General features: G+C 46.6%; 1 protein-coding gene and 1 long non-coding RNA gene across 4 annotated transcripts in view; one reads left to right on the top strand and one right to left on the bottom strand.

Annotated features, from left to right (window-relative positions):
* The first annotated feature begins 3 nt into the window (after positions 1-3).
* On the top strand, positions 4-4,250 carry LOC308484778. Its single transcript, XR_013990117.1, has 2 exons — positions 4-2,507; positions 2,655-4,250. It is a non-coding gene; the product is annotated as an uncharacterized lncRNA (long non-coding RNA).
* Positions 3,965-23,608, bottom strand: part of LANCL1 (LanC like glutathione S-transferase 1) — a 37,742-nt gene continuing 18,098 nt past the window's right edge. For 2 of the 3 annotated variants that reach the window (XM_081018023.1, XM_081018024.1), the window contains exons 4-10: positions 20,346-20,553; positions 9,799-9,934; positions 9,060-9,206; positions 8,360-8,542; positions 7,712-7,888; positions 6,738-6,810; positions 3,965-6,039 (exon numbers count right to left, since the gene is read on the bottom strand). In XM_081018023.1, the coding sequence (XP_080874149.1) occupies positions 5,963-6,039; positions 6,738-6,810; positions 7,712-7,888; positions 8,360-8,542; positions 9,060-9,206; positions 9,799-9,934; positions 20,346-20,553 (1,001 nt within the window). In that variant the 3' untranslated portion in view covers positions 3,965-5,962. The remainder of the gene's footprint in view (positions 6,040-6,737; positions 6,811-7,711; positions 7,889-8,359; positions 8,543-9,059; positions 9,207-9,798; positions 9,935-20,345; positions 20,554-23,608) is intronic. The other variant, XM_081018025.1, reaches the window with a different exon arrangement.

Genomic DNA, 23,608 nt, shown 5'->3' with positions numbered 1-23,608 from the left:
CTGGGGACAAACGGCGGCTCCCTCGGCCAGTAAAGTGAGATGAGCGCCGCAACCCCTGAGTCGTTCGCGACTGGACTTAATTGTCAGGGGTCCTTTCCTTCTTTTATAATAGTTGACACACATGTAGCATATCGAGATCATAGACTTTAGCATGAGCTTTCTGGATTGTAACTGACAATATATGCCATTCTTCTCTAGTCACTAAAATTGTAGATGGTGCAGATTTGTTTTACACAGGGCTTTTTTCCAGCCAGAACTGGGTGCCATTGCCATTATAAGAGGCAAGGGAGACATTCGTAGTGAGCTCCAGCATCTATTTTTCTAGAAAAATAGCTCTGGTTTCACATATCTGGACATGCAGAAAGGAGGACTAGTTAAGCAATCTGCAAAATTTCTCACACTGGAGATGGATACATATATGTTTATCTTTAAACAATTTGCAGAACTGCAAACTATCCAAACAAAGAATGGTAAAGTTCCCCAAATAATTTAATTATCTTTCTCACCTCAGTGCATATAAACCTACAGATAACAAACTTGTCTCTGTCAGCCAGCTACCGTCTAATTTTGAAATAATCCATTGTACCTTTAAGGAAATTCTGAAACAGGTATATCTATCTCCAGGTGAATAGCATAAAGGGCAGTACAAGCACACCATGTCTTTGATCTAGCCTGATCGGCATACTGAAATGCAGTAATTTGTTGGCCCTATAAAAAAATACCAGCTAGATATTCTGTGGACATAGTTTGAAACCTAAGTTACGTAAACATTAACAGGGGGGTGGCATCCACAGATAAACATTGTTGTCTGACTTAGCTTTAACATATCAAGCCAAAGACTTTGAATTATGCATGTATTTGGTTTATTTTGGCGTTTTCAGCAAAAATTACATCACAGATCTCTTGACTCCAAAAAGCCCTATTCAGGCATCCATTGTGTGAGTGGGGGCCTGTTCCCTGGCCTTGCTGCACCCCTCCACATATTGGGGGGCTTTATGTACGCTTTAGAACCCCTTAAGGGGAGGATGAGGTTAAATCACGCGGAGGGCCTACAATGAGTAGAAACAGTTTCCCATTGTAGACATTCAGCCTGCAATATATAGAGGCTTGTTTGAAAATGCCACCATGTAGGGTCAGGGAGCGCAGCCCCCCATTCTGCCCATCATGTGATGGCAAATGTGTGAGGGGAAATGTCCAAAAAGCCCTAAAGAAGAAAGGGGTACCCACAGATACCAGTGTTATCGGAGGTGCCTTGAGATGCAGGCGATACCAAGTCTCTGTGCTCGAAGCTGTGGTCTGCTAGCCTCCTACTAGTCTGATATAAATCCATTTTGCCTAAAAAAAGATGCCAGTGATCTCCTAGGTGTTTGCCATATAAGGAAAAGTGCTGCCATTTTTTCCTTGTGTTTGCAGCTGTTGCTAATAAGCACTTATAGCATGCATGGAATGTGGAACGCGGCTCAGCCATTCAGTCTGTCTCAAGGGGGGTGGGACGTAGAAGAATTTTCAAGAAGTCGTCTGAGCAGAATGTTAGACATAGCAGCTGCTATGAAGCAAAGGGTTAACGTTGGCCATCTGACATATCTGAAGATTTATCAGTCTTGCATATCTCTGCATGCTTCTTGCAAAGAGTATTCCTTTGTGGTATGCATTCATAGAATTGTTGGAAGTGTCCCCAGGGGTCATCTAGTCCAACCCCTGCAATGCAGGAATCTCAACAGTTCCCCATCCAATCTGAAACTATACTGGACCCTGCTTAGCTTTGCAAACGTGATAGCACTTTTATTCTCATACATTTCAGCAAAGGCATTGTGGCCATACCCTACCCTAAATGTTTCATTTTGGTAACGTTTCTGCTTGACTGCTGTAACATATGGGGGGGGGGGGGGAGTTGCCACATCTCAAAGCTATGACGACACTTTTTCATTTTGTGTAAGCTTTTCAGACTCTAAGCTTGAGGGCAGGGTCTGTCATTTTTTTTTTATTCCTAAACTGTGGGTTAAACCACAGAGCTAGGGCTTGCTGATCAGAAGGTCGGCGGTTTGAATCCCCGTGATAGGGTGAGCTCCCGTTGCTTGGTCCCTGCTCCTGCCAACCTAGCAGTTTGAAAGCATGTCAAAGTGCAAGTAGATAAATAGGTACCACTCCGGCGGGAAGGTAAATGCCATTTCTGTGCACTGCTCTGGTTCGCCAGAAGCGGCTTAGTCATGCTGGCCACATGACCTGGAAGCTGTATGCCGGCTCCCTCAGCCAATAAAGCGAGATGAGCACCTCAACCCCAGAGTCGGTCACGACTGGACCTAATGGTCAGGGGTCCCTTTACCTTTACCTAAGCTTTATTCCTAGGAGCTTTTCTGGCTAAAGGATGGGGTGTAAATAGCTGGAATAAATGACCCACACAACTATGGAAATGTGTGATGCAACCACTGTTTGCCTTCTCCTTTATGTAGGATTCCATGATATAGGTTGAGGGGACGCTTAGTAGGGATGATAGTTCCTCAGAACAGGCTCTCACACTCCCCACCCCCCAATGATTCTGTTTCAATACCTTTAAAAGGACCCTGTTATTTTTTTTTAAAGTTTTTTATTTATACAACAAGGGGGGAAAAAGGACCCTGTTACACATAAATTTAGCAGGGGTTTTCCTAGGACAGAGAGAAAAGGCTCACACGCTAAACTTCTGCAACCATGCTGCTGTTAAAATCAGATGACGGCCCATTTAAAAACAGGAGCAGTAAATCCTAAGAGCCAAGGAACACTGACACTCTGAAAGGGGGCAGAATCCTGCAGCACTTGAAAGCCTCAGCATTTAATTGTTGCATGACTGAACAGCTTTTATACTTCACAAGACGCTCTCAGGGTGTGTGTGTGGGGGGAGGCACAGGGCTCCACAGTTTTGGCTTCAACAGACTAACAGATTTTTGAATCTGGTGACTTTAATGGTTTACATTATCCTTAAGACAGCATCCCAGTGTTTGCTCATGAGAGGCAAGAACCCACCAGACGGCAGCACCACCTGCTGGAGAAGCAGCAGCCCGTTAAGCGCCTCTAAACAATTTTATCTGATGTGTAACAGATTTATAGGCAGGTTGTAATCATGTTGTAAGTCTATAAAAATAACAAATAACACAGGGTGATAAGCAACATTTGTCATACTCTGAGTAGGCCCATTATAATTTGTGGCTTAAGCAGTCTCTAAGTATGACAAACATTACACATCACCCTTGTTCACTGTAAACCCAATATGCATGCTAATTTTTCCACACTTTAAGAACTAAAATCTGTTTTATTTGTGGAATTTTTGATTTTAGGATATGAGTATTGAACATAAGCATGCACACACATATACATGGGCACGTGAAAGATGAAAAACAAGAGTCTATTCTTCAGGGTTGAACTTTATTAAATGTCTCACAGCTTCCAGCCAATGAGCCATTTCCCCCTGCAGTTTCAAAAACATTCAAATATAAGCTGGTACAAATGTTTCTAAATTAAAAGCTGTAGCCATGGTGACTCTGTGGCACACAGGTTCCCCAAAGCTGTTGCGGTGAACCTCCTTGGTTAAAATAAAGTTGTAGCTGAGGACATAGGCAAGCACTAGGCACTGCCTGCTCTCATCTTGGCTCTGGCGTCAAATAGAGGGAAGCAGTTCTCAAAGCAGGAACCCATAAAAGGGCTTAACAACAAACTTCGTGAGTGCACGTGGGTGCAGCTACTGATTTTGAGAGGGGCATGTGTACCTCTGTGCTCTATCAATGCATGTTGGGCTGGAAGAGAGAAACTGTGCCACTCTTGACAATTGCTTGTGTCCTTTTGGGGAGACTCACTGCATACTCTGAGGGCCCCGGAATCTATAGTTAAAGGGAAGATGCAAGTTCAGTGCAGGCTGTAATCTCTATCCTTGGAAGTGCAATTTTAATTTATTCACAACATAGCTGATGTTCAGAAAGAATATAAGACAAGATACTGGTCCAAAGCGGTTTTAATTGTGACAACTGTGACATCTGGCAACAGGCAAATTAGCTTCATTGTGTTTAAAAGGCAGTGTGGAAATGCTTTGCCTGAAAGTCAAGGAGATGGAAACGTCTTCAGAACAACTGGTCTAAAACAGGACAGGGTAAACTTCAGGTTTTTCAGATCTACTTTGTATTTCTGCTAGAACCCGAAAAATCTACAACCCAGAGGCAGACACAAAAGATCTGTCCTTAGAGTTAGCTCATAGTCTTTTAATGCTCCTGGTTAGCTTTCTTCATTTCAGCAGATTAAGTTAGATGGGAAAAGTTGTTTTGTTTTGTTGCTACTATTATTAAAGAACTATTATTAAAACTTATCTACTTACTTATCTACAGCAAATCTACTAGCAGATCCCAATCAACCTTTGGCTGCTGCTCCTCTGAAAGTATTTTTAAGCTGCTCCATTATAATATACACTGGAAAACCTAGTAATTTATGCTGACATGGGATGGGGAAGACTACAGAGTTGTCAGTCGCTTCCAACAATCAACTGGAAGGAGCCAAGCAGTCAGCTATCAGTGACACTTACCAGGGCTGACTCCAGGATTTTGGGGCTCTCAGGCAAGGCCCCCTCAGTGGGTCCCCCTAACCTCGGAGAATCAGGACATGCAAACCTAGAAATGCTTTAGCCTAAATCTGATCATATATTGGATACGCTGGACAAAGGGAACATAGTAGCAGCAATAGAGCAGCAGGCACTCTGGGCATTTTCCAGGACCCCGAGACCAACTATCTCGTCATCCTCTGAAGCAGAACCTGAAATTGAGCTTTCCATATCACTTACACAGCCCCAGATCAGTTGAGGTTTGCTGCCTACCTGACTTCATACGGGTACTTTCCACTTTTAAGAATACTTTGAGAATCTACTATTAAGTCAAGCTTATGCCACGTTGCAGTCCGACACCAAATTACGGTTTAGATAGCCCTTTTCACAAAGATCTGGTAGCACACTGATGCGCTATAGAGGATGCAAATTAGTTCCAATCTGTTGCAGATTGAAAAATACATGAGGTAGCACGTGCAAATGCACAATGTCTCTGTTAGACTAGGTTGCCACAGATCTCAAAGCATTCACTGAAGAAACTGCATTATCACTTCAAGGGGTTATAAGCTTATGCACTGGGTGCTGATGAAGCAAGCAGCAGTAAACAGAACCTTTGGTTAAAAGTAGAATGACGAGACTTTGGTACATTCCTGTCATAGCTACAAGCCTTTGCAGAGATATTGAAGAACGTCATAAGCAAGCACTGCTGCTATTCAAGAACAACCTGTCCTGTAGCTGTAGCTACTTAAAAACCCCCACCAAGGTTCCAGCTTGAAAATGAGAGTATCACAAGACCCTGAGGACAATACCTCTTAACACAAGGGGGAGCAGGAAATAAATGTTATTACCCTCCAATATTAATAATTATTCTTGAAGATTATGAATGCAATAACCCCAATTTACACCTTTTTTCTCTGTATGTTTAATTCCAACTGTATTTTCCCCTCCTTATTTCTTACATGTTATGTAATTTGAAAGATAGAAGGGATAACACACACACACAACAAACAACTGGGCTCCATATATTTTATCCCTTCTATATTTCCAAAACATTAACCAAGTTGCACCCTTATCATTAAAACTGAGAAAGATATATTCATAATGGGAAAAGCCTCCCTTCCTCAAAATAAGATACATAAAATAGCAAGGATTTTTTTAAAAAATACTCCAACAAAATATAGTGCATTTGCCAGCTTTAAAACCCTGTTCCTTACCTGTAAACCTAAACAATGCACATAATAAAACAGCTAGTAACTTTTAAAAGCAGATTGGACACTGAAAAGAATGTAAAATACTGATAAACCCCAAAGATTTTCCCATGTTAGCCAAGATATGAGATGAAATCTATTTAATCTGCCTTTTCCAAAGATATGAAGTGCAACAAGCTTCATGCTGGGATGGAATTTACAGTTCAAAAGCTGGGAACCTGGCCTTGGCTGGTACCAGCAGGTCAGCAAGAAAATATATTGTTCCAGCCATTCCTGAGGAGACAAAAGACATAGAATAGCAATTACTTACAGCATAAGGAATGTGGTGTTTCCTTAGCTCTAGAGCAGCATACGCAACGGACCCTGCAGAATTGGTTTCTGTGGTTCTTTACTGAGCCTGGTGGCAGCCAAACAATCCCTGCAAAGTCTGTAGAAGTTTGTTTGGATCCTGGAGAGTTAGCCGATCAATGGTTCTGAAAGCCAACGCGAGTGGCAACCCAAGTGGAGCAGGATCCCAGATCCCTGGATGTTAAGGACAACCCACAGATCCAGCTGAGCTATGGGGGGCTTCAGCCTAAAGTACTGGAACAAGGGAAGCCAGGCCTACCACAGCTAGACGTAACAAACTTAACTTCCTCTACAGCAGGCACCCCCAACCTGTGGCCCTCCAGATGTTTTGGCCTACAACTCCCATGATCCCTAGCTAACAGGACCAGTGGTCAGGGATGATGGGAATTGTAGTCCAAAACATCTGGAGGGCCGAAGGTTGGGGATGCCTGCTCTACAGTGTTTTCCTTTTCAGTATAAGTTTCGAATGACAGTGCTTCAGCTGATTTGACCAGGCCCCACATGTGCTACTTTCAACCACATGCTCTAGTGAGCTGATGCCGAATTCTGGGCTGGGAGAACTGTGGAGTAGATACATTCACATCTGAAAATCGTTAAGGAGGAACAAGCTTAACAATGATTACCTTCAAAGAGAGAAAATGGAGTGTCTGGTGTCCGACAACCATGCTGCCCATAACTCAAGCACCATTCTGCAAACTAAGAAAAGAAAGAAGTTAAGAAGACTAAGGCACAATCCTGTATTTAAGTACCTCTGTATAATCAGGGGTTATATAATCAGCAGAATGCCTCTGATACGCCAGTGAGCCCTGGGACAAATTAAATACTGGGACTGAAAGATGTGAGGCAGAGTAGCATTAGACATAGATCACCACAGATCTGCCAAAGGTGGCAGGAAGAGAAACATGGAACAGGGACATCGTATTTTTCACACAGCTACTGCTACACTTTAAGTATCATCATATCAAGCATTTTAGAAAAACAGGTCATGCACTTTTAATTACTGTGACCTGTATATGAGTGACTCATTAATAGAAGCACCTTGTGCACAGAGGTTTTGCAACATGTGAAGGCCAGCTTTCCAATTATTATCACATTTCATGATTTCCTAAATCTGGGGAAAACCCTGAAGCAGAGACGGGCTGCTCAGAGCTCATGATCCAGAGGCAACAAATAATCTTCATTTGGGGCCGCCTGTGAGCTCTTTTCAAAATGCAGACAAGCCTTTAAAAAAAGAAAAGTATTCCACATCCCAGGAGTGATATCAAACATCTGTCATACTCAGAATAGATTCACTAAAACCAAGGGACTTAAGTACATTGATTTTAATGGATCTATTCCAAGTATGACTAAAGTTGAGGATCTCCCCGAGTCCTTAGCTGGCTGGCATTTGAAGGCTGATCACAAACAATTTTGTCATGTGCTAGGATCAACCTTCAGTTAGTGGATACAGCTTAGTTTCTTCTCAGGATGTTAGCATGCCCTTTTCTTTATCCAAAAATTGCTTTTGACGACTACCTCAAAAGAAAACATGCTCATCCCAAACAAAGTTCATATATGTGTGTGTGTGTGTGTGTGTGTGTGTGTGTGTGTGTCACACCTTGCAGGCTCTGTAGAGATATTTCATGTCTTGAGTGAGGTTGTAAAGAGTCAGGAACGCATATGCATTGCCAGCTGTACCGTGACACAGCCCGTAACCTTTCTTCAGCAACCCCCACTGCCAAATCACTTCAGCACACTGCAAGGCATCGCTGAGGTACTTCTGTTCGCCAAACACCTGCGGAGACAAGAAGCGTTTTGCCCTGCGGCGTCATCATCCGAGACTGGAACAGGGAGGACTCGGGCATACTTTTGCCAATTAGCTCTTTTATCAAGGACTGGCCTCTCTCTCACACACACACACAAACTTGGACAAGAACACAGTGACTTTGCCTTACCTTCAAAGACTTTTGGAGTGATAAATGGAAGGAGCATGGCCATTATTTAAGTCACAACTGGCTGTCACCATTAGTCAATCACCACAGAACAGGACACATGGCCAACTCTGAGCAATAAGAATGTCCCGCATTCAGGATGCGTGACAAGGACGTCTTCAGGAATCATTTGTAAAAGTCTAATTTCCATTTCAGAAGGGGGCAGAGGAGTTATTGCATTTAAATATTATAATCTCCTTGTAAGCAGGGGTGAAAACTTGTTAGGTTTCCTTACTGTTATTGCCCATCTCTCTTTGGCAAAGCCTCCTGCTTACCTTATAGGCCTGAAGGAGCATGTAGATAACGCCAGGAGCACCGTGGCACCAATGGACCAGCAGGTCTCTCTTATCTTCAATGCATGGCGGGTAATTGCCCGACGGGAACTTCAGCTGGCAGACGTAATCCACACTGGGCTTGACCACATTGTGCAGCTTTGCCTGACTCACTCCAAGGCCAGGCTGAGAGATAAAAGACAAGCACCATGTTAAATCACAGATGAAGCACTGATTCAGCCAGCTTTCAATGCATCAAATATGCTAACTTTGTGTCTTTTCTCATTTTCTGTCTCTGGGGCAAAACAAGAGGTCTGGAGGGTAGCAACATGAAAATTCTCCCCACCCCCGCAGTGGCTCCCTATTTGGGGAATGCTCTCATGCTCTCCCCAGGGAGGCTCACTGGGCACCTTCAAGGCACCAGGAGAAAATGTTCCACTTCAACTAGGCCTTTAGCTGATAAACATCCTATGTCCATTTAAATGTGGGGTTTGGGGGGGGGTTATGGTTTCATTTTGTTTTTATTATGTCTTTCGTGTTTCTATTTTGTATTTTTATGTAGTGAACTGCCCTGTGATCTTCAGATGAAGGGTGGTATACAAATCAATCAATCAATCACTCAATCAATCAATCAATCAATCAATCAGAAGTTTCATACAGTACAGACAAGTGGACCTCCTCCACTCTGAAGGATGCCTCTCACCTGCATGAGATAGTAATAGATCCCTGCTAGGCCATGAGCAGCTCCTACATAATATTCCTGGTACCATTCATACATCAGGGGGCTCTTAGCTGTGAAGTTCCGTCTCTTGGCTAGGTTCTCACCAGATGCCATGACTGCCTCACAGACCTGCAGGAAAATCAGAAATAAATGGTGGATGACAAAAACAAACAAACAAACAAACAAACAAACAAACAAACAAACAAACTGAAGTGGCCAATGGCAACATTCTGAAGCTTTCAGTTTAGAAAAGCAGTCAATTATTTCTGCTTTTCTCAAGTGACTACTGTTCTGAAATGGATGCTTTGAAATTTTGTTTGTCAAGGTCAAATTTAGGGCTTATCCACACTCCCTCAGGCCCCAGCACTTTCTCGGGGTGGGAACACTCTTTAGCACTCAGTTGGAGCAAACAGCAATCATGTTTTCCACACACTGGTGTTTGTTCTGATTTAGAGCTAAGGAGTGGGTTTTCTCTGGGAAAGGAGTGGAGCAAGGGGGAAACCGCTTGGGCCTGTGTTTTCCAGGCACGGGGCACCCAAAAGTGCGAACAAGTCCCTAAAATATAATAATCATGGACTAAATGTGCGTAGCATTCAACTACCGCATCCCATCAGATGAACAAGGATTTCTGCTTGTACAACAGGACTCCCCCTCCCCCCAGGAGGCAGAGAAGATGAATAGTTTAAATAGTTTAAGGTGGAAGAGGAAATGGGCACAGTACCTGTTGAATATGGTTTTGAGGAATCTTTTCCTCTCCAAATTGTTTGTTCACAAATAGCAAAGCATACAAGTACCCCATACGTCCATAGAGCATCTCGTCAGGGACCCGAGGGTCAAGTTTGGGCAGATGAAGCAAGCTTGAAAGATAAAACATGAGACTTATACATCTTAAAACACACACACACAGGATGTACAAATTCAGTGATATACACATTTTTCAATTTGTGGGTACAATTCTAAACAACAAAGTTTGTTACTCCTCTTTGTTTGTAAATCTGGAATTCTACCCACTAAACACTGATACTGTTTGCATGATAATTTCTCCCCAAATCACAAGTGAATAAAGTATAAAATCAAAACTTCAGGGCTATTTTTGACTTTAGTTTCTGGAGGATAACTGTGTTCCCAATGACAAAGCCAGCAGATTTTTTGTGTGTGGTGGGGGGATAGCTTTGCTGCCTGCCGTTTGGCATTCTGAAATAGAATAAGGCTAGGAGATCACTCCTAGCTACAGATGCACAGTAAGGGAGCAGGGCTTGAAAACAGACACCCCCCCCAAAAAAAACCTTCTTAAAAGTTGATTAAAACATTTGTTAACCACTCCTGAGTCAAGGCTGAGGATACCTCTGCAGCCTTAAGTTTAACTCTCCAGCTCTGTAGCCCAATCATTCAAGATGCAAATGAATTCTCAAAGTATTGCTTCTTCCTGTTGTCCCGGACAGCGAGATATAAAGAAAAGTGGTCCTCCCTCCTTACTCAGAGACAACAGCCATTGTTCCAAAAAAGTGGTTGCAGCAGTTCGTATTTTCCCTTCTTGGTGCTGCTTCAGCAGATTTAAGAGAAAGCTGGAAAGGAACCTTAGTGAAAATGGTTCAGCAAAGCAGGGCAAAGGGCACATGGAGAACATCTGTCCTTTGACAATCAGCATGATTCTGTTTTTACTAGCTCTGATTTCTACTGCACTCCTTGATGGTGGTGGTTTTAACCTACTGCCTGCTGGCTCAGACCAACAGTCCACCTAGTCCAGTCTTTTCTTCCCAAAATGCTTCTAGGGAGGCATGAAGGAAACAAATCTTTCTCTACCCCTATTTATTCCCTTAGCATATAGTAGTCAGAGGAACATTTTGCATAGTTGTAGCAACAGAAGGAGTGGGGGGAAACAAGCATCCCTTCATCAGCTTGGCTGGTACCAATGGTTACTGAAAACTGAAAATGCTGATGATAATCTGCTTAGGTTAAGGATGAGAACCATTACGGGCTCTCTGGCCAAAGACGAGTAAACCCATGTCTGGGCTGTATCACTTCAGACTAAATGACTTCCTCTTTTTTTTTTTAAAAAGGCACACCACAAAGTTTATCACCCTTTTTCTGACACAGTTGTCTTCTATGCACACTGATATTTTTGTCTAGAGGAGCATTCAGTCATGTGAACCCCCTCCCATGCAACCTGAAGTGGTAAAGTGTGCACACAAATTTACTACCTCAGTGAGAACAAGGCCTGTGTTATGACTAGTTTGTACAAAGGGGGGGAGGGAGGGGAATGTAATGCTCCTCGGTGTCTCTGAAAATTCCTGGTTGGGGAAGGCGGATGTAAATGTTAGTGCTAGTCCCAGTAACTTGAAAAGGAAACAGAACTGCAATATACGGTACATGAAATTATCAGGAGGATAAAAGGGATTCCCCACGGAGAGAGCTTTTAAAAACAAACAGAACTCTTCAACTGACAAAATAAGCAATGAGAAAAGAAGTCTTCTAAGTTAACAGCTGTTTTTGATCATAAGGCCTAAATCTTAATCACCATGCTAATCTTGACCAAGTAAATGTGCATTACTTGTATGCCAATTACATGCGAAACATCACTCTGACATGTATGGCTATACTAACTAAAAGTAAAATCTGAAGTGGCCTTTAGTGTAGATATAAGGGGAAAGGGCAAATGCACACAGACAAACAAGGGACTCCTTCAGGTAGACCTTCTGGAACTGTTTTTGACCAAAAGACAGGCTTCCCCATTGACTGCTCAATATGGCCCAGTGGCAAGAGAAACCACCAGTGAGAGCACATGAATTTATCATAGTTTCCAACATACTTCCTTTTATAGCATCTCAATACATTTCAGGAAAAAATGAAATTCCAGCAAGATTAATGTAAACTAGGCCTTAAAATGAAGAGACAAAAATCCCACCGTCTATTTTTAAGAGAGGCAAATGTGCACATGGATTCCATCTAACAAAATAATTATGTGCTAGGTGTAAGAAGTATTTCCTAACAATATACTTGGCACTAGCTGGTGGCTCAACTGGAGCACATGCTAGATGTTATGGTCACATCCATACCAGTAAGGATTCAGAGAAGAAATGAGTCAAAATCATGTACGAGGATGGCATAAAGTGGATTGTAATGGGCCATGGTAGCAGTTTTCTGACACAAAATAGAACAACCACTAACAGGAGCAAAACTCCAGAGGGTTGGGAGAAGATGGAGTCAGGACAAGCTGCAAAAAGATCCATGATGAATAAATATGCTTAGGATCGAAAGCAAGAAAGCAAGTCAAAGCACGACACATCAAGATGTTCCGTGGTTGCTCCTTCCTTTGAGGTTTTAATCTCCTGCTATAGAACAGCTATATAAAAGCATTAAAAGTAAATAAAGAGAATGCATATTTGACAACTGCCAGTTCAGGATGCTTTAGACATCCTTTCCCCAAAGGGACTCTTATGCTCCCTTCCCAACACTATGATATATGGCTGCTTACCCTCATGATACCATGAGATGGCAGTGTGGGATTATACCAAATTCCCACTCTGTAGCACAACTGAGGTTAAGTGTGGAAGGAACAAAGGAGTACTGGTAATTTCCAAAATGAAACAAAGAGTGGGATTGCGTTGGAGTGAATATTCTTATTATGGAGAATGTGTTTCTATCTCTAGTGATAACAGGCCCATGCCTTTTGTAAATGCCAGAGCCACATCAGGAAAACAACCTGAAATATGCAGAATCACAACATGACAAATGGGAAACAGCAGGGAATATTGAAATCCATGTTGTCAGGGGTTCAGGGACAGAGGCACAGGGTAGGCAGGAGATGGAGAGCGATGGGGATGAATCCCAGGACAGCGAGGAAGAGGATGACAATGACTCAAGAGATTCCATGAGTCTTTCCAGCGAATCAGAGGATTCCCAGAAGGGGGCGTCGGTGGTCAGGGCCAGGGGAGCCCCAGGGGGGACGTGTCAGGAGCAGGGGGCCAGCGGGGGATCCCAAAGTGGCAGCTGGGCGTCAGGACCAGCCTCCCCGCCAGAGTGCAGCGAAGGGGGTGGTGGTTCCAGTGTATCAGGGGAAGCAGCTCCGGCAGCAGAGAAGGGAGGGAGGTCGGAGCAAAGCACCCTCCCGGAAGGGGAGGGGAGTAGTGAAGGGAGTAGTGTAACTGTCAAAAGGAAGGTTAGAGGTTGGGCGCGCGCGCCAAGTTCAAATGTAGAGGCGCGCGGAAGTACAGGGAGCCCGGAGGAGGGGCCAGGTCCCAAAGCCCGCAGGAGGGGGCAAGAGCAATCTGGGGATTCCGCGTCAGAGGAATCCAGGAGGGGCGAAACCCCAGCGGGCAGGAAGACCCTGCGGAAAAGGAAAGAGAGAAAGAGGTGGAGCAGCGCAAGCCTCTTAAACTGGTGCAGGGGAGGGACTGACTCAGAGGGGACTTCAACGGTCTAAGCGTAACAGACGTGGGGCTGCGCGCCTCGGATGTGAAGCAAACAATGAACTGGAATAAACACTTTTGTATATAAGAAGAGATTGGCGTTGGTCTTTTGTGAGCTGAGACTTGAGGCAGCCCTTACAGTAAGTCCCCTCTCCAAAAACCGCAAAATTTTTTTTTGCAAAGCTCACGAAGTTTGGCAGACATGACTACTGAGGAGCAGCTAACGACCCTGCGAAACGCAGTCGCCGAACTCTCCGCTGCGGTAGTGGTCTCCCAGAAGACAGTTGCCGAAGCAGAAGCGCGATGCCAGGATCTGCAAGCCAGGTGGGACCATGCGTGCAAAGAGGGGTTCCCGGGGTCCAGATCAGAGGGAATCGGACTCGGACGGAGGGGGGGCAATCTAGTAGCCCACTTCGATGGGAACCTGCAGCATTATCCCAGTTTCAGAGCAGACGTCTTATACGCGCTGCATTTGCTTCGGAAAGACTTCAAAGATGAGGAGGAGAAAGTAGGCTTTATTGTGTCCCATTTGCATGGGGAAGCTAGAGCCTGGTTACGCAATTTGTGGCGCGAAGATGGTCCTGCCCACAGGAACTCTGACGAATTTATCAAAGCCATGGACGCTTGCTTCCAATCTACCGTTGACGTTGATGTGGCACGACGGGAGATGCATGGATTGCGGCAGGGCAAGGCTACAGTGCGTCAGTACCATTCTCGCTTTTTTGCATTGCTGAATGTGCTGGGCTGGGAAAAGGACTCCCTGGCAGTGAGAGACTTGTTCTGGGAGGGGCTCCATGGCTCCGTAAAAGATGAGTTAGCCAGGGGGGACAGACCTCTGGCAGACGTCGTGCAGAGGGCACTCACGATAGGAGTGCGCCACGAAGAACGCCCTTGGCACAGTGAGGAGGGGCGCCAAGTCCGTGCACCAGCTAGAGCGCCTCCTTTTCTTCCCAGGGATCTGGGACGTATACATCCCTCGCCTCCGCTGAGGGAGGGGGAGGAACCGATGGAACTGGGTGGTGCAAAGGCTCAGACAGCTGCCGGAGCCTCAGCGTCAGGAGCAGTCAAGGCGAAGCCTCCTAGAGGGACCAGGAAGTGTTACATCTGTGACAGTGCGCAGCACATGGCCAAAAAGTGTCCCCAGAGGCGCCAGAAGCACACTGCAGCCTTAGCAACAGTAACAGGAGCAGCGCTCCAAGAAGAGCAGTTTCAGGGAAACGACAATGCCTGGCTGGAAGCAGACATGCTGGGGGTCAGCCAGGCAAGTCAGTAAAGCAGTCCCCAGCACTTTTGCAGCCTACAAATCCCTTCCCACCCAAGCCAGTGGTGCAGCTCACTGCTACTCTCCAGCTACCTAATGGACTCACACTGGAAGTCCCCATTACAATTGACTCAGGGAGCAACGCAGACTTCGTGGGGGTGCAGTTCATCAAGCAGCATCGCATAGCGCTTCTACCAGCCACGCTGCCTCTGAACGTCGTCACAGTAGATGGCAGGAAGTTGCTGGGCGGGCAGGTGGTACAGCAGTCGCCACCCATGGTCATGCAGATTGGGAATCATCGCGAGGTCATCAGTTTTAACGTCACCCGACTGTCAGACACGCCTATAGTGTTAGGCATGAGTTGGCTGGATAGACACAGTCCATCATTAGCGTGGTACCAGCGGCAGCTCACCTTTGGCTCGTCCTACTGCGCACAACATTGCATCCAGACCGGCCAGGAGGAGGAGGGCCAGGAGGAAGGGCAACAGTTGCATCTAGGCATGGTGCAGGCGGTGCCCCACAAGTACAAGGGGTTTTTGGAGGTCTTCTGCGAAAAGAAAGCTGACCAATTACCACCCCACCGGCCCTACGACTGTACAATTGACCTCTTACCAGGGGCGACGCTGCCGATTGCGAAGCTGTATTCCATGTCTGAAGATGAGATGCAGGAACTCAGGGAGTTCATAGATCACAATTTGAAGCGGGGATTCATCCGAGAATCCAAGGCAGTAGGGGGCAGTCCTGTGTTTTTCGTGAAGAAGAAGGACACGCCCCAAAAAAGACTCATTGTGGACTATAGGGCCATAAACTCGATGACAAAGCCCAAGGCCTTCCCCATGCCCAAAATTGATGACCTGCTCACGACGGTGAGGAAGGGGAGGGTCTTCACCAAGTTGGATCTACGCGGAGCATACAATCTAATACGCATGAGGGAAGGTGACGAGTGGAAGACGGCCATGTTCACGCCGCTGGGCACCTATGAATACAGAGTTATGCCGTTTGGTCTCCAAAATGGCTCCCACTGTTTCCAAGCATTCATGCACCACGTGCTAGCGGGACTCCTCTACAAGAAGTGCGTATGCTTCCTCGACGACATTCTGATCTTCTCAGAATCGCAGGAGACTCACGAGAGAGACGTAAAGGAGGTCCTGCAGAGGTTACGGGAGCACAGACTCTACGCCAAGCTGGAGAAGTGCCAGTTCGACGTGACGGAGGTGGATTTCCTGGGCTACCGGCTGTCCGACAAGGGACTAGCCATGGACAGCGCCAAGGTCCGCACGGTGTTGGACTGGAATAGCCCGCGCAATCGGAAGGAAGTCCAGAGGTTTGTCGGCTTCGCCAACTTTTACCGCAAGTTCATCAGGGGTTTCGCGAAAGAGACAGCAGCTATCACGGACACCCTCAGTTCCAAGAAGAAAAAGTTCACCTGGACGGACCAGGCGGAGCAGTCCTTCCGGAGACTTAAGAGCCTCTTTGCGTCCGAAGAACAGCTGCTACACGTGAATCCCGGCAGGCCCATGCGGGTTGAGACTGACGCATCTGACAGAGCAGTGGGGGCCGTCCTCTTGCAGGAAGATCCGCAAGGGAACTGGAGGCCCTGCGCTTTCTATTCCCGGAAGCTCAGCAAGTCGGAACAGAACTACACCATCTGGGGCAGGGAGTTGTTGGCCATCCACGCGGCTTTCAAGGCGTGGCGGCACTTCCTCATCGGAGCCAAGCACACCGTGCAAGTCCGCACGGACCACAAGAACCTAGAGTATTGGCGCACGGCGAAGCTCCAGAGCCAGAGGCACATACGATGGGCGGAGTTCTTTGCGGATTTCGACTTCAGGATAGAGTATATCCCGGGAGACAACAACGTCATAGCGGATGCGCTCTCCAGGAAACCGCAGTATCTCGAGGAAGCGGCACCAGTGGCAGCCAAGCACATTTTCGCACCGCAGGCGTGGGCGTGCGCTTCCGCCGCCGTGGACCTGGACATGGTACGACGCGCGCTGCAGACGGATCCGTTCGCACAATCCAAGATGGAGGAAGTGCGAAGAGGGACAGCAAAGGACGACGAATTCCAGGTACGCGACGGCCTGCTAACCCGCAAAGGTGTCACTTCGGCAAAGAAAAGACGGCGGACTTAGTAGCCAGGGACTTTTGGTGGCCCCAGATGCGAGGAGAGGTCGCGGATTACGTCGCCAGGTGTGACACTTGTCAGAGGTCCAAGCCAGTGCACAAGAAGCCAGCGGGATTGCTGGAACCGCTGGAGACGCCACTACAGCCGTGGGAAAGGGTGGCGCTGGACTTTGTTACTGATCTGCCCAGTTCGCGAGGCAAGACGGCGGTGCTTGTGGTTGTAGACCTGTTCACCAAGATGGCGCACTTCATTCCTTGCGCGAAGGTGGCAACAGCGGAACAGACCGCCAAGCTGTTCATAGACCACGTGTTCCGGGTGCACGGCTTACCACGGTCCATCCTGTCCGACCGGGGTCGCCAATTCATTTCCAGTTTCTGGCAGAAGCTCCTGGGCATCCTGAATGTCAAGATCAACTTAGCGTCGGCGAGACACCCGCAAACCAACGGCCAAGCGGAGAGGGTCAACGCCATCATGCAGCAGTACCTGCGATGTTACGCCAATCAAAAGCCTGCAACTTGGGTGGACTACTTACCGATGGCCGAGTTTGCCTACAACAACACGAAGCATGCGTCAACGGGGGTGACACCGTTCTTCGCCAACAATGGGCGACATCCCGGAACCTTCCCGACGTTGGAGACAACGACGCAGGGGGAGTCGCAGGGAGCTGAGCATTTAGCGGCAGAATTGCAGGAGGTCCACGAGGAGCTACGACGGCACTTGGAACTAGCTAAACACGCCTACAAAGTGCAGGCAGACAGGCACAGGAGGGCAGGAGAAGACATCCAGGTGGGGGACTGGGTATGGTTAGCAGCCCAGGCGGTGCCGGCCAAGTCGTTAGCTAAGAAGAAGCTAGGACACAAACAGCTAGGGCCATACCAAGTTGAGGGCAGGATCAATCCCGTAGCTTTTCGGTTGACCCTCCCAGAAGGTTCCAGAATGCACCCGGTCTTTCATAGGTCGGTGCTTACACCCTACAAGGCCCCACACAAATTTCAGGAACCAGGGACGGCACCAGACCCACGTAGAAAGTCACCGGGGGGGGGAAGTCACCGAGGACCCCGACACTCAACGAGGTCACGGAAATTCTGGACTCGAGATGGGGGGAGGAGGGAGTAGAATACCTCCTCGCCAGGGAAGGTACCCCGGCCAGCGCCAACAGTTGGGTGCCAGATTATGCTCTGGAGGAACCTCTTCTTAAAGACGAGTTCCATGCACTCTTCCCACACAGGCCCATGCCAGCGGAGTATTTTGACGACTGGCTTTTTACGCCCACACTTTCAGACAGCACATTCCGGGGGTTCTCCTCCGCTGAGGAGACCACGCCAGAATCGAGCCCTCCAAGGGGATCGTGCTCGGGGGTGGACACGGACCGCTCTTACTGGTGGGACGATCGACCAGAAGAGGAGTGGCGCAGGGGGTGGCTAAGGGGGCCTTGGCAAGCAGCATCGCCTGAAGTAACAGGGGAAGGGGAGGACTTGGATGTGTTGGGGGAGGACCCCGGTTTCGAGCACTCATACACTGAACTGGAAGCAGAGGAGATCGACGTCGACGAACTGTATCCAGCATCTACCCCCGCTACAACGGAGCTCCCAGAACCTGCGCCCGAGCAGCGGGAGGGGGGAAGGGGGGGCTTCGAGGGGGGGATGGATGTCAGGGGTTCAGGGACAGAGGCACAGGGTAGGCAGGAGATGGAGAGCGATGGGGATGAATCCCAGGACAGCGAGGAAGAGGATGACAATGACTCAAGAGATTCCATGAGTCTTTCCAGCGAATCAGAGGATTCCCAGAAGGGGGCGCCGGTAGTCAGGGCCAGGGGAGCCCCAGGGGGGACGTGTCAGGAGCAGGGGGCCAGCGGGGGATCCCAAAGTGGCAGCTGGGCGTCAGGACCAGCCTCCCCGCCAGAGTGCAGCGAAGGGGGTGGTGGTTCCAGTGTATCAGGGGAAGCAGCTCCGGCAGCAGAGAAGGGAGGGAGGTCGGAGCAAGGCACCCTCCCGGAAGGGGAGGGGAGTAGTGAAGGGAGTAGTGTAACTGTCAAAAGGAAGGTTAGAGGTTGGGCGCGCGCGCCAAGTTCAAATGTAGAGGCGCGCGGAAGTACAGGGAGCCCGGAGGAGGGGCCAGGTCCCAAAGCCCGCAGGAGGGGGCAAGAGCAATCTGGGGATTCCGCGTCAGAGGAATCCAGGAGGGGCGAAACCCCAGCGGGCAGGAAGACCCTGCGGAAAAGGAAAGAGAGAAAGAGGTGGAGCAGCGCAAGCCTCTTAAACTGGTGCAGGGGAGGGACTGACTCAGAGGGGACTTCAACGGTCTAAGCGTAACAGACGTGGGGCTGCGCGCCTCGGATGTGAAGCAAACAATGAACTGGAATAAACACTTTTGTATATAAGAAGAGATTGGCGTTGGTCTTTTGTGAGCTGAGACCTGAGGCAGCCCTTACACATGTGGATAAGAATAAAACAGGAAATACGAACATGGGGAATATATAAAGATGACATGCAATGCACATCATTTGTTGCCCAAATGGAAAAAAGTTTAAAGTAGCTTTAATTACAGAATGAACTATAATGATACCGGTCAAAGTCAGTAGCATAACTGATGAAGGGTGTATTTTCTATTCATATCAATGGCTTTTATGCAAGTCCTAATAGTATGACGGAGTGTTGTGCCCTAACTCTATTAGGTGGGCTGTGGCCAAGATGTGTAGCCAACGCCAAGGCTCTTCTTCTCATACTCCTGGTTCACCTGAAGTGATACATACATTTATACCAGTAAAACACGTAATAAGCTATCTAAGATGCAGAGACGAGGCAGCAACGTCCATCTGGGACCAGCTGCCTAAACTGTCTCTTAAGTGCTCATTCCACCCAGTCATAAACATTTATGTAACATGATTTAAGAACCAGTGGGTGAATTTGCTTATTGTCTCTCCGGCCTTTTTTCTTCTCATGTTGTGTCTGCTGGATTGCATGCCACTATTAAAACTGTACACTTCGCTGAATGCATTAGCAGAAACACAGCATACAAGTACGGCAAGTAAATAAAAATATACCTGATGGAACACACCTAGGACAGAGATGCTTTGGGCTGCAATACTATACACTTACTTGGGAGTAAAATCCCAGTACACTGCAAAGTTAGACATGGATATGATTTGTGACTTTTGCAACACTTCCCTGACAAACCATTTGGTCAAAATAAATAATGCAAAATGTTTCGCAGTGTATTAACAGCCCTTTCCAAATTTATGTCAATATCAGTTACAGTGGCAACAGAAAACACTGGCTTTTATTGAGGCTGAAGTAATGGGTATTGCATACTGAATGGAGAACTCCCTAAACGTTATTGTGTTTTCATGGAAACGGTATTTGAGTGACCTCTTTGACTGCCTTCTCCTTTCTAGATATTACAGTTTACCCTGGCTGAGATGATAAATCCTAGTGTGGTGAGGAATATCAGCTGAAATACCCTTCAGGCATTACCGGGCAATGCAATCTTCTGCTTGCTTGTCGTTCTGCAGCTTGTGGAATACCACAGCAGCCACTGCCAGAGGTCCAGCATCCCCACACAAGAAGGTGATGGATCGCTTTGTCAGGCAGCTCAGGCTCTTCTTGACATATTCCTGGGCCATCTGGAGGAAGGATGGGTCTCCATAGACATTATACAGATGTAAGTATAGCAAAGCAATGCCTGCAAAGAGATTAAAGAAGTTAACCCAAGTTAACTCTGATGTTGTGTAACATTTTAATATCTATTTCAGCAATTATGCGCTGGTGCAGATCAGAAATGCAGCAATTGTTGACACCCACGTGGGCATGCTGACAATTGCAGATTTATCCAGAGTGTCTGGAAATACAGAAATGCATTTAGGTGAATGCAAGTCTTGTCCAGTGAGACTGTAAACATTTGCTGCCGTGTCTTTCAAAAAAATAAAATAAAAATGGAGAAATAGATATGCATTTTGTGGTAATTCCCTGGTGTAATGCCTACAGCTGTTTCATTTCTGACATTCCTTGTGCATGTAGTTTTTGTGGAAACTGACAATTGCTGAGGTTCTCAGAACATTACTTTAGACACAACCACTTTTCTACTTTGAACTGGAACCTCAGTCTCCTGCACCATCACCACACACACTTTTGAAGCTTCCCATCAGTTTCAAACTTCAGCTTCATCAAGTCACATTTCTAGCTCCAGTTCTGCACTATAGGGCAAGAAACCACCATCAAAAGACTAGCTCATAAGACTGTGGCAAGGATAAGGAGGAACAGGACTGTAAAAAGAGCTGGTTTGGTAAAGTGGACAAAGACTGAGCTGAATCAGGAAGCCTACAGTTCAAGCATTACTTCTTCCAGGAACTCACCATGGCCTGGTTCACACATAATGCTAAACTATAGTTCATTATACCATGGCTCAGCGTTATGTATGAACTCTGCCTAGTTGCTTAATTGTGGTTTGCCTATTGCAAGCAAATCTCGATCTGAAGCTGAGGTTTGTTGTTGGCTTACTAAACTGCGCTTGTTTTAACGATGTCGGCATCACACATGAACATATCCAATGTACAGGACTGTTGTAAGGATTACAGTAAGATTAACATACTGGAAGGTCTTTGAATACCCTTAGAATGCTTCATAAGCACTTAGTTTTCTTATTAGGCACAAAGCAATTATGAAAGTGCTATATACATTATAAATGGAAATAGTTAACAAGGCAGTATTTCTGAGGGTGTCCAAGCAACAATCCTCTTTTGACAGCAGCCATACTGGAGAAGGAGGAGCTGCTAAGGCCCCAAATAAGCTAGGCTCCTTTAGTTACCGTATTTTTCGCTCTATAAGATGCACCAGACCACAAGACGCATCTAGTTTTTGGAGGAGGAAAACAAGAAAAAAAATATTCTGAATCTCAGAAGCCAGAACAGCAAGAGGGATTGCTGCGCAGTGAAAGCAGCAATCCCTCTTGCTGTTCTGGCTTCTGGGATAGCTGCGCAGCCTGCATTCACTCCATAAGACCCACACACATTTCCCCTTTTTAGGAGGGAAAAAGTGAGTCTTATAGAGCAAAAAATATGGTATTTAAATAGTAATGCAGAAATCTAAAAACAAATTCAAGCAGTGCTTGGACCAGTGTGGTTTAATCATGAGCTGAACATACAGTGAACCACCCTCAGTGAATCCAGTAAGAGCCAGCGGCTTGCATCAACTCCAGAATTCTCATTTTATCCCTAGCAGCGTGCTTTCCATCTCATTAACCATTTTTAAGATGACACAGGTCTCTGTATTTAAGCCTAAATTAATAGAGCCAATGTCTTCAGATTTCAGTGCAAAAAAGAAAAAGGAAAAAGAAGAACAGCCTTCAAAATTACCTTTCAATATACAGGGGATCGTTTTAAATTTAGATCATTTTCTCATTTTGCATGGGTAATCTCCAAAGCTTCACACCACAGACAATTCAATTCAGCATGTATATTAAGGGCAAATTTCCATTTCTTGCTAAAGTTAATAACCTTGTCCGCTCTGTAGGCAGTTTCAGTGTTAGTATTTCCAATGAGGGCAGCTCAGATGTATGCTACTATCAGTCATGTCTGCAAAGGTGTGCACCTGAAGCTGTTTTTAAGAAGGGAAAACCTTATGCTGGCAGGCAGCCAGCCACCTTTCTAGAGTTTGGTAAAGCAAAACACTGCAGCACTGAGTCCTTGACAGACAGAAGGTTCACCTACAGCTGAGTAGTTGCTTGCCCTGGCAGCACAAAATTGCCACTGAGGAAAGTATCTCAACGGTCAGTACTTTTTTCTTGCGCCTAAAGGAAGACCTGGCGATAATGTCATTGCAATTCCTCATCTTTTAAAGACTGGGGGAACTGGCGACAATAACTTCCTTGCCTAGAAACGTTGGAGCTGCCCCTCTGGACTCTTAAAATTTTTCTTGGCTAATAATGCTCTGCTGATCTTTATATCAGTTAGTGAGGCTTGAGGATGTGGACAAGGTGCTTGGATCAGTCAGGTCAACCACTTGTGTTTTGGATGCTTGCTCTTCTTGGCTGACAAAAGCTAACAGGGAGGGAACAGCTGGCTGAGCCAGGGAGGCAATTAATGCCTGTCTATGAGAGGGGATGGTCTCTGGCTGCTTGAAGGAGGCAGTGATAAAACCACTCCTCAAGAAACCCTCCCTGGATTCAAAAAATCCAAGTAACTACCAGCCAGTTGCTAATCTTCCCTTCTTGGGCAAGCTTCTTGAGCAGGTGGTTATGGACCAGATCCAGGTACCCTTGGAGGAAACTGATTTTCAAGATCCATTTCAATTGGGGTTTAGGACCAGTTTTAGCACAGAAACTGCTTTGGTTGCCCTGCATAATGACCTCTATCAGGAGAGAGACGGGAAATGTGTCCCTGTTAATTCTCCATGGCCTCTCAGTTGCTTTCGATACCTTCAACCATGGTATCCTTCTGGAGCAGCTGTCCAAGTGGGAGGTGGATGGCTCTGCTCTGTGGTGGTTCCAGTCCTACTTGTGTGGGGAGTGCTCTTCGGCCCCAAGGAACCTGCAAGGTGGGTTTCTTGGGGTTCAATTTTATCCCCTGTGCTGTTTAACACCTACATGAAACTGCTGAGTGGGGTCATCTGGAGTTTTGGAGTATGGTGTCAGTAATATGCTGATAACACACAGCTCTCTGTCTCATCTGCAGGTGAGGAAGTGGATGTGGTGGACCTTTGTCTTGCCTCGGTAATGGACTGAACAAGAGCCAACAAACTGA

Source organism: Podarcis pityusensis (assembly GCF_964106645.2).
Source record: "Podarcis pityusensis genome assembly, chromosome: 1".
Taxonomy (NCBI): Eukaryota; Metazoa; Chordata; class Lepidosauria; order Squamata; family Lacertidae; genus Podarcis; species Podarcis pityusensis.
This window is presented reverse-complemented; position numbering and strand designations above follow the sequence as displayed.